This window comes from Puntigrus tetrazona, chromosome 10, assembly GCF_018831695.1.
Source record: "Puntigrus tetrazona isolate hp1 chromosome 10, ASM1883169v1, whole genome shotgun sequence".
Classification (NCBI taxonomy): domain Eukaryota; kingdom Metazoa; phylum Chordata; class Actinopteri; order Cypriniformes; family Cyprinidae; genus Puntigrus; species Puntigrus tetrazona.
This window is the reverse complement of record NC_056708.1, coordinates 13,710,520-13,720,090: the sequence shown is the minus strand read 5'-3', so window position 1 is coordinate 13,720,090 and position 9,571 is coordinate 13,710,520. Positions and strand designations below refer to the sequence as shown.

The window sequence follows — 9,571 nt, the reverse complement described above, 5'->3', positions numbered from 1 at the left end:
GGTTTGAATATATTTTAAAATGCAATTTGTTCCAGTGATGCAAAGCTGAATTTTTAGCAACCATTACTGTAGTTTTCAGCGTCCTTCAGAAATCATAGTTCATTTTAAAAAATGTATATCCGCGCCTTACTGACCACAAATATCTGAGCATTAGTGTAATAATTACTTTTCATATTGCCAGTACTCCAAGGTGTTGGAAAATGAATAATAACACACAGACAAATAAAATACTTTTTTATATGTTACTTTTTTCGGAATAAATTATGGGAAAAAATGTATCAAAATAATTTTTCTCGTGCAATTTTCCTGGACGACAAATTGTTTGATACAAATAATCACTGCATAGAAATAAAGTCCCATTATCTGGTCTTTCATCTTGTATTTCATACTGGTTCTGCTTTCTTCTCTCCGTGGCTAACTGTGAGAAGATGAAGGCTGTATGGCTTGTGGCTCGTCTGACGTTTTGTCTTTAAAAAACAGAAAGAAAACAGTCGGTTTAATTTATACGGCTTTGATCTTATATGATTAATTATTAAAAAAGATGATGACTGGACTATACCTGGGTTCATGCTTTGCATTTCTGCATCCTCTTGAGCTCTTTCTTGTTTTCTTTTTGATTTTGCTGCACAAACAAAATATTAATTTTAGCGTGAACCACTCTATCCCTTTACCAATAAACACTTTTATTAAAAAGTATTAAAAATACTGTTCGCGTTATTACCTCTGTATCTTTTTATAACTAAAGTGAGCACAAGAAGGGCGATTAATCCCGCGACGATTCCCAACATCCACAAATTATATTTAATAAAACCTAAAGAGAAAAAGGGGACAGAAGCGTCCGAGTTAAATGTTGCTGTTAAAAAGTAAAATGCCACAATGTTCTGGCAGGAAATGAGTTCTAGGTTTGATGAATTAATGGATGGATGAGTTCACGGATCAGTGGATACCTTTCTCCTGTTTGGCAGATGCAATAACAACACGACTCTGTGTCAGATGTTGTGTCTCTGCTCCCGAGAAGGTACATGTGTAGATTCCCGAATGGTCTGAGACAACGGGGTTCTCCAGGGTTAGTGAAACGTCCCCCTTCAATGCGTCATCCTCCTCTAATTCTGCATTATCCCAGAAGCTTCTGGATTTACGAGTCTGGCTGTTGTACGTGAGGATATCTGTGGTTTTGTTTGCTGTCGTAAAAGTCCAGACGAGAGAGAAGGACTGAAGTTTCTTAGGAGCTTTACAAGGAATAACCAGGTCTTTCCCTTCGGAGCTGTTAATTTCTGAGAGAACATTGGCATTATCACCATTAGAAACAATGCTGCAGCATATATAACTTTTTTTGCACGTTAAAAATTTATTACTTTTTACCTTGCAGCTGTAATGAAGCCGTTCGCGTGTGTGTGCCGTATTTAGAGGTGATGTTACACTCATAAGTATAATCAAAGCTGCTGTTCTGCTGCAAGACGCTTTCCACTTTAAAAAGGCCCTTTCCTCCAGGAACCATGCGGGTGATGGGCTGCAGGAAAGCAGGATTTAACCTGGGCTTTGTGCTCCACTGCACCACCGGTGCTGGATAGACATCTTTAGTAGAGCACTGAATCAGACCAGAGGGATTCATGTCAATGGAGACCGTCCTGATGGGAGCTGGAAAACATGAAATAAAACAGATAGATTGATGCAATTCTATTTATCTAATTTAATTGTTTAATTGTTGTTTTAAAAAAGTTCTAATTTCTATTAGCTTAGGGTAAGATTATCTTAAGAATGCTGATCAATTTACATGGCTACTCAATCTAACGGATAATGCCCTTTTAAAAGGAAAATCTCTCAGATAAAGAAATAAAATTGCAGCTAGCTAGCATTCGCAATTCAGCAGCAAACGATAACAAAAATAAAAATGTCAAGACGATCCAGAGCGTGACTGAACTGTCCAAATGAATCAAACTGAATCGCCAAACCTTTTGCAAAAGAGTGATTCATTCGCGAATTAGGCCGACTGCTGATAAAATAACAGATAACACACACACACACACACACACACACACACACACTCACACACACACACACACACACACACACAGACAGACAGACAGATACACACATAATTGTTTAAATAGTTGCAAGGAAACTACTATAAAGGTGATATCAGTAGAATACACCTACGTGGGGCTTGTGTTCCAGTAAAAAGTCTTTAATATTGTAACCTACGTAAATAAACTGAAAATTTTAATAAATCAACCGGTTTGGGTCGACTTCAATCGATTCAGTGATTAAAAACTATTAAAAAGACTCGGCCCCTACTCTAAATGATTCAAGGAGCGTGAATGATTCTTTTTAGTGAACTGATTCACAACAAAAAGGAATCAAAATCTTTAACTATGCTAATCACAAATAACACACTTAACAAAAATCGATGTGTTCTCGAAAAAGAAACAAACCTTCCACCGCTGCAACTACATACGTCACAGTTACGTTGTTGACCACACATTTGTAGCGTCCTTTACTCCTCGTGTCCACTTGTTTCACAAACAGTGAAGCGTTTCCCTCAGAGGCGCCGTCGCTGAGCAGAGACACGCTGCCGCGGTTGAACATCTGCCCCGCCGGCTGCACACTGAATACGAGCGCCTCCTGCTGGAACCACTGGATCCTCACTGGATCACCATTAGTGGGCGCGAAAGAACAGGGAAGAATACAGTCCTCGGAGAAGATGCAGGTCACGCGAACCTCTGCGAGTCAACAACAAAAGCTTTCAGATGTTCCTGCATGTACGAGAATGATCTATAGACCTCAGTCAGGGCAGGCTGTAACTTTCAATTTCTTAAAAAAAAGATGCAAATACACGAATGTATTAAGCATATGCCAAATAAACACAAAATATTAAAAGTTATATAACTCTCAAGTTCTGTGCTGATCTAATACATTGATCATGCACCGAGATGGCTGCAAATTCGCCGCTTTAAAAACCGTAAGCGCCTTAATAATAAACACTTTGCTGATAAGACAGGTGGACTGTTAGGTTTGTCAGATAGCAACTTTCAGGGGAGGTTGTTAGAGCAGGTAGATTTGTAATTCTGGACATAGAATCTCTTATTTTGACATGTACCGTATGTCTACCCCCAGCTTTCTAACCACATGCTGCATGTGTACAAAACACACATACCTTTTCTGAGAGTGATTACAATTGCGTGTTCACCCATAACATTTATCAGGAATAAACACTTATGACCGTGATTGTTTAGAGTTCAACATACTCACCTTATCAGAAGACTGGCTATAAATACAAAACAAATAGAGCAGTGGCAGAGCGCATGATAGCGCTGACCTTTATGTTGTGACACGGGCGTGGGTTTGCATACATTGCAAGATCGCAACAGACTACATCTTTATCTACAGATTTAACGGCATTGATCTTTAAGTGCGTCAAAATCCTCACTGCAACAGTTATAGTGTGTAGGAAAAGTGGTTTTGCTACGGTTTCTTATTTTATCCCGATGTCTTACATGCAACGCTTTCCTTTCATAATCTAGATCTATTACAGAGATTTATTGAAAAATTCACAGCGAGTGAGCAAGTCACACATGACGTGCCAGAGTGAATTCTAGCAGTCTCACTCTATAACAAGGAAGGGCTCAAAAAGCCATTAGCTGAAATCCTGCCTCCACTTGAGATCTAAGAGTAGCATCCACTTTAATTATGTAAGGTATATTTATAACGAGCATTCATCTTTCCTGGCATCCTTTCAGTCTGATGATGATATGTTGCTGGAATAATGCACATTTGAAACTGGCAGGTTTATAAATAAGTAAATAAAGAATTAAGAAATAAGACGGAAATTAAATTATAGTTGTTTTATTTATTGTAATAAAAAAAAAAAATCAAGTGAGTGCGCACACACATATGTACGTAAATGTAAACTATTACAGTTTTGGTAATTAAAAATCTAAAATAAAGTAAAAATAAAAATCAGAATTCTAAATCTTGCTTCTGTAAGTGAAATATCTACATTTAAGCTGAAGTACGAAAATGACTAAAGCTGTAAAAATGTAAAAATAAATAAATATACTAAAATAATACTACCTAATATATACAGAACATACTATTATACTAATTACATACATATATATTAGTGCTGTCAAATGATTAATTGCGTTCCAAAATATACGTTTTTGTTTACACACACGTGTGTACTTTGTATACTTATGATTTGACAATTTATATATATATATATATATATATATATATATATATATATATATATATATATATATATATAAATGACATTTTTCTTAATATATGTTTACATACATATAGATGTGTCAAAATGTGTGTTTACATATAGATTTATAGATTTACATCATATAGATTTACTTATACTAAACATAACACAGTACATACACATTATGTAAACAAAAGTTTTATTTTAAAAGTTTAAAAGTTTATTTTAAAGTTTTATTTTGGATGCAATTAATTGTGTTCAATCATTTAACAGCACCAACATACTACATTATATATAGAAATCATGATGGGTAACAAATAAAACAAAAAAACAACTGAAAGAATTCCTGAGGAGGAATTACTCAACTAGAAAACAGATGTCTGTGGATGATCTTGCCAAGACTGATACTTCATTCCATCCCCTTCAATTACATAATAAGGTATATTCATACCATACTGTAAGTCTTTCCTGGCATCTTTTCAGCCTGACAGCTGTGATGCACAAACATGAATTGATAAAAAAGTGTCCTAGCCAAAAAATGGCAGGCACTGATATCAAAGCAGATTGATAGCAAAAGGTAATCACTTAAGTGATCAGTGATTACAAACTTTTAACTTTTGATTTCATGAAGAAAAGCAGCATTCATACAAAAGAAAAGCACCTCTTTCAGAAGTAAAATGGCAAAAAAAAAAAAAAAAAAAACAATAAACAATACAAATTCATCTTACCTGGAACCTTACAAGCCACTAAGGAAAAAATCCATAAAACAACACATGCGCCATAGTAGGTTCTTGACATTCTCCCTCGCAACAAAGTATTGAAGTAAAATAAGAGGTGTGGGACTAAATGAGAAGAGCTGACAGAGAAAAAAAAACTGCTGAGAAGAAGAGACTCTTCAAAGAGTCTCTCTCAGGAACGTAATCAGACCCTGTTCCTCTTTACTGCTTCACAGACGGACAAAAAAAAAGAAAAGAAAAAGTAGTAACAGCTTCTGGTTTCACCTGAATGAGAGTCTTTGTGAATATAAAAACAAAAAGAGAACGCTAACAGAGAAAGTTCCCAAGATGACTTCTGAATATTGGCTCTGCTATTGCTGTGAACTTGCTGTGGGTATGAATACGAGAGAAAGAAAGAGAGGGAGAGAGTGGGTAGACAGGTTTCCACGCCTCTTTCAAAGATCATGAGTCACTAAATGGCAGCTGAAACCCTTTAAGGCCGACCATGTACTCCAGCTACTTCACCATAACCTTCCCACATCCCTCCAGGCCGACCTTTCTGAACCTCTAAGTCTTTTAACACCACCTAGCTCTTTGTTGAGAGCTTGCTAAATATCGACCTGCTTCAAATGCCCTTGAAACCCTTCTTGCCCAATTTGCTAGAGTTTGGTAAGCGTGTGTATTTAACTCGTGGTGGATTGCAGTTTCCCTGGTGGTTAGTAAAGGTTGTCATGACGTCAGAGCATGAAACCGTTGTTTCCTTCCTGAAAGGAGCCCCGTGGACGGCCCAGTACATTTTTATGCCTGACATTCCAACGGATGCATAACGCTTAGAAGGAGTTTAAACTTGCAGTATTTACAGACTTTGACAGGTGCTGTCATACCGACCTTACGGGTTGGCCGAATGCACAGACTCGAGATTTGAGAAAGTGCTGATCGGGCGCCTGCAGGCTGCAGAAGAAGTGTGGTCAGTGTGTTTGATGACACGGCGGTAAACACATTCCTCCTGGCTTCAGTCACACTGAAATGTTTTTATATTCGAAGAATGACTATTTGAATATCATTGTGCAGTCTGATTCATTTCATGAGTTACATATGCATGAGTTGTTCGAGCTATCTATCTATATGACCACAAGGCCCAGTTTTATAGATAGGGCTTAGCCTAAACCAGGATTAGTTCAATTAGGGCTTGTTATTAGGAGTGATTACAATTAGGAGTAATGTTTCATAAACATGCCATAGAAAAAAGCATTACTGGTGTTCATCATAAGACAAAAGCGTGTTTTAAGATTAGTCAGTTAGCCTGTGAAACCGGGGGGTTAAACATTTAAACTTCATTATTTTAGAACTACTTAAATTAGGTTTTTTATGGCAAGTTTTCTTTGACTACCTTTTTTTTTTTTACTTCATATTTAATTAAAATCGCACATTTTGTACAATGTTTGCATGGGCTACATCATTAAAAAAAACCTGATTTTTTTATTAAATTCAATCCAAATTCTTAAGCAAGTCCTTTCACGTGGTCGCACCCACAAGCCGCTGCTTTCATATGCAAACAAAGTTATGTGCCTACTTGAGTGGCAATGATCGAAACCTCTGTGTTTGTTTTAATAACATTTGTCAAACCTGGCTACATTGGTTTCAGAGGAATCCTTTGAATCAACGATGTGATGATTTCTCTCAATCATTTTTCATCACACACCGTTGTAAAAATACAAGCAGATGAGTTTTAGATATAGCCTGCAGTTTTCTAGAACGTTTCCCCCCTCCTTTCAATGTAGAGACCAAAAAATAAATGACTTCTTGAAACTACAGTGCAAACATTAATTCAGTGGACATTTATGTTCAAATATAGGAATACTAGCATAAAATCAGAGGAAATGATAGATGAATGACACTGCCGTACAAGCGCCGAACACTGATTGTAAGCCTAAACTTTAAAACTGTAACCTGGTTCCTTAAATACGATTGGTTAATCACAATGTTGTTTCAGGGTCAGCAAAGTTGTTGATCCAGGAACACGGCACACTCAGCAAAATCAGGTTCTGCTACTAGCTATATCACGCACTTAAAAATTTCGTGATGAAAACAGGCAGGTTGTTAGCTCCCCTGTCATACAGTGTTTGGCCACAAGGGGATGTTTATAGAATTTGTGTTGATAAACTAAGATTAAGTGTGATTGTGGAAATTATGATTGTGAAGCAGCTTTTTAGATCCTTCTTATAATGATTAATGATCTGAACAGGGAAGGATGATCCTGGTTGAGTGTAAAAGAGCAGCTTCCTCTAGATGCACAGAGGCACGTGCTGGTCTCTCTCAGATGCCAGCACTCTTCTGTGCCCTCAATCAGACTCTAATCCTGGATTAGAGGAGCATGTTACTGCTCTAGGATTACTCTTCTGCTGGCTCCAATTTTATTATTGATTGTGTGCCACTGTGTTTCACCAGATACTCGATTCGAATACTATTTATTCCCTTTTATATACACAGGATTTGTGTTTTTGTTTTGTCCTTGTCCCAAACCAAGACTTTCAGTTTAAAAATATCAAATCCATCAGAAATATTAATTGCAACATTTGAGTGAAATAATCATGATATATTCTGACATTTACTGTGCAACTCTTATCTGCATATAATTTATATTATATAGTGAGTAATGTTATATCTAGATTTAAAAATATTATATTAAACATCTGTTGTTCTCTCTATCCCTGAGCACCCTACATTGATGTTCTGCTGCTTTATTTAAAGGCAGTAGATGCTGATACAGTGACAGTGTCTTTTTGACCGTGAGAGCATTATAGTAGCCTACATAAATGTGTGCTATTGTTAGTTAATGACAACCTACAAAGATTTCAGTAAAGTCATGTTTTGTTTGCTTTATTATTACACTTTAAGGGGTTTCTATTAGGAAATATTTCTTCTTAGTGGACTCAAAGGAAATAAGATCACTGTACTAACACCATATAAACACTAGCTTTTTAAAACACAAGTGGTTTGAAGAAATCCATTTGGTATAATAAAATTTATGTTAGAGCAGTAAATTAATAATACAATGCTGGCAACCACAATAGATTGCCGTTATTTTATAGTGCAATTTTTTACAGTGTAGAATCCACCTGAAAGACCTTAGCAACCACTCAAAACACTCTCAGAACATTAATAAATATTTATTAATTTATAAATTTTTTTGTGTGCAAAATTATATTATTCATATACTTTTTACACAAGCTGCTGCATCGTTTCCGTGATGATTAACTATTCTTCCACAACCAATAAAGACTTTTTGTCAGCGAAGAATATGCATGATTAAATATAAGATGTGATGTGTGAAGAAAGCAAAGTATCACTTGAACATTTTATGATGCATATTTTTCTATATGTATTTCCTAGATGTCTTTTAAAGCTTTTCTCTCCCATCCCTGTATTGTCCCTCTATGCCTCCTTTTTCATCTCTCTGTCATCTCTTGATGTTCTCCATGACTGTAATCCCCCATGAAGCGAGTTAAGATCTGTCTCACAGATTAGCCTGACAGTGGATCTACACATCAATAGCTAATAGCAGCATGACACACATTTAGCTGTACAGACATACAATTACAGAGAAACCAGTGCCATGTTATGTTTCATTTACAGCTAGAGGTTATTCAGAACGTAGAAGCCTCAGTAAACACATATAAGACTAATAACAATGCCCTGAGTTCAGTAAATGAGTAACTGATTCTGTAACATCTTACTTAACAATATTACACAATTTTTTTTTTTTTTTAAAGAAATGTTTTTTGAGCACCAAATCAGCATATTAGCATGAGCAACATTAGCCATATTAGCACAGATTTACAATGTATTTGATTCTGAAGGAAAAATTGCTTACTTTTCTCTGGTTAACTTAGCTCTGGTTGTTTCTGAGAACCAAATTAGCATGTTAGCATGATCAACATGTTAGCATATTAGCATAAATGTACTCTGTCAGATATACAAAGTAAATTGGTCTAGCTGTCTGATTCTCAGAGAAAAATTCTGGGACGCCCCTGATGAAAAAAAGCATATACTGGTTAGGTATGTTTTAAAGCTGGGATGCTGGTTTAAATTGGTTTAAGATGGTCCTTAACTGGTCATGTGCTGGTGCGAAGCCTGTCCAACCACCTTAAACCAGCATCACAGCTTCAAAACATATACCTGTGGTAGAGTTATCTTTGGTTGTTTTTGAGAAACCGAATCAACATGTTAGCATATTAGCATAGATTTAGTCTGTCAGACATGCAAAGTCAGTTGGTCAAGCCGTCTAATTTTCTAAAGGAAAAATTCTTGGATACTCTTCACAAACAAAGAGGGCTAGTTGCTTATTTTAGGCAACCTGACGGTAGAGCTAGCTCTGGTTGTGATGCACCTCCCCTTCGGCTTCCCCGTGGAGTTTATAGGTTACTGAAAGATTTCAGCAGCTGCATGTAAGAAGATTAGAGAGGAATTAACGTCATTCCTTTGTCATTATAGAAATAAATTGATATTTGGTTTTAATCGGAGGGAGGGGGACATGGTCAGAAGAGCAGACAGGCTTTTAGGCAGGGTGGGAAACGTAGACCGCCAGCCATTTACACACTAACACACATGCACAAAAGCAGCGCTCAAAGGATTTCAAATGGGA

At 36.5% G+C, this 9,571-nt stretch overlaps 1 protein-coding gene across 2 annotated transcripts; it reads right to left on the bottom strand.

Annotated features, from left to right (window-relative positions):
- Positions 1-217: 217 nt before the first annotated feature.
- hhla2a.1 (HERV-H LTR-associating 2a, tandem duplicate 1) lies at positions 218-5,354 on the bottom strand. Of its 2 annotated transcripts, none has more exons than XM_043249893.1 (7): positions 4,939-5,354; positions 2,433-2,720; positions 1,363-1,638; positions 948-1,274; positions 722-811; positions 560-622; positions 218-467 (listed from the first exon to the last, which is right to left on the bottom strand). In XM_043249893.1, exons 1-7 carry the CDS (start codon positions 5,006-5,008, stop codon positions 415-417), a joined length of 1,167 nt encoding a protein of 388 aa, XP_043105828.1. In that variant the 5' UTR covers positions 5,009-5,354; the 3' UTR covers positions 218-414. The 2 variants fall into 2 exon arrangements, with proteins under 2 accessions (XP_043105828.1, XP_043105829.1); XM_043249894.1 differs by having other exon boundaries at positions 2,433-2,811; positions 4,939-5,352.
- Between the last annotated feature and the right edge of the window lie 4,217 nt (positions 5,355-9,571).

Bases quoted from the DNA above. Each gene is read 5' to 3' on its own strand.
- hhla2a.1 (XM_043249893.1), bottom strand. From the start codon at position 5,008: ATGTCAAGAACCTACTATGGCGCATGTGTTGTTTTATGGATTTTTTCC. The intron at 2,721-4,938 runs GTAAGATGAATT...GTTGACTCGCAG, and splicing joins AGTGGCTTGTAAGGTTCCAG to AGGTTCGCGTGACCTGCATC. The intron at 1,275-1,362 runs GTAAAAAGTAAT...ATGTTCTCTCAG, and splicing joins GGCTTCATTACAGCTGCAAG to AAATTAACAGCTCCGAAGGG.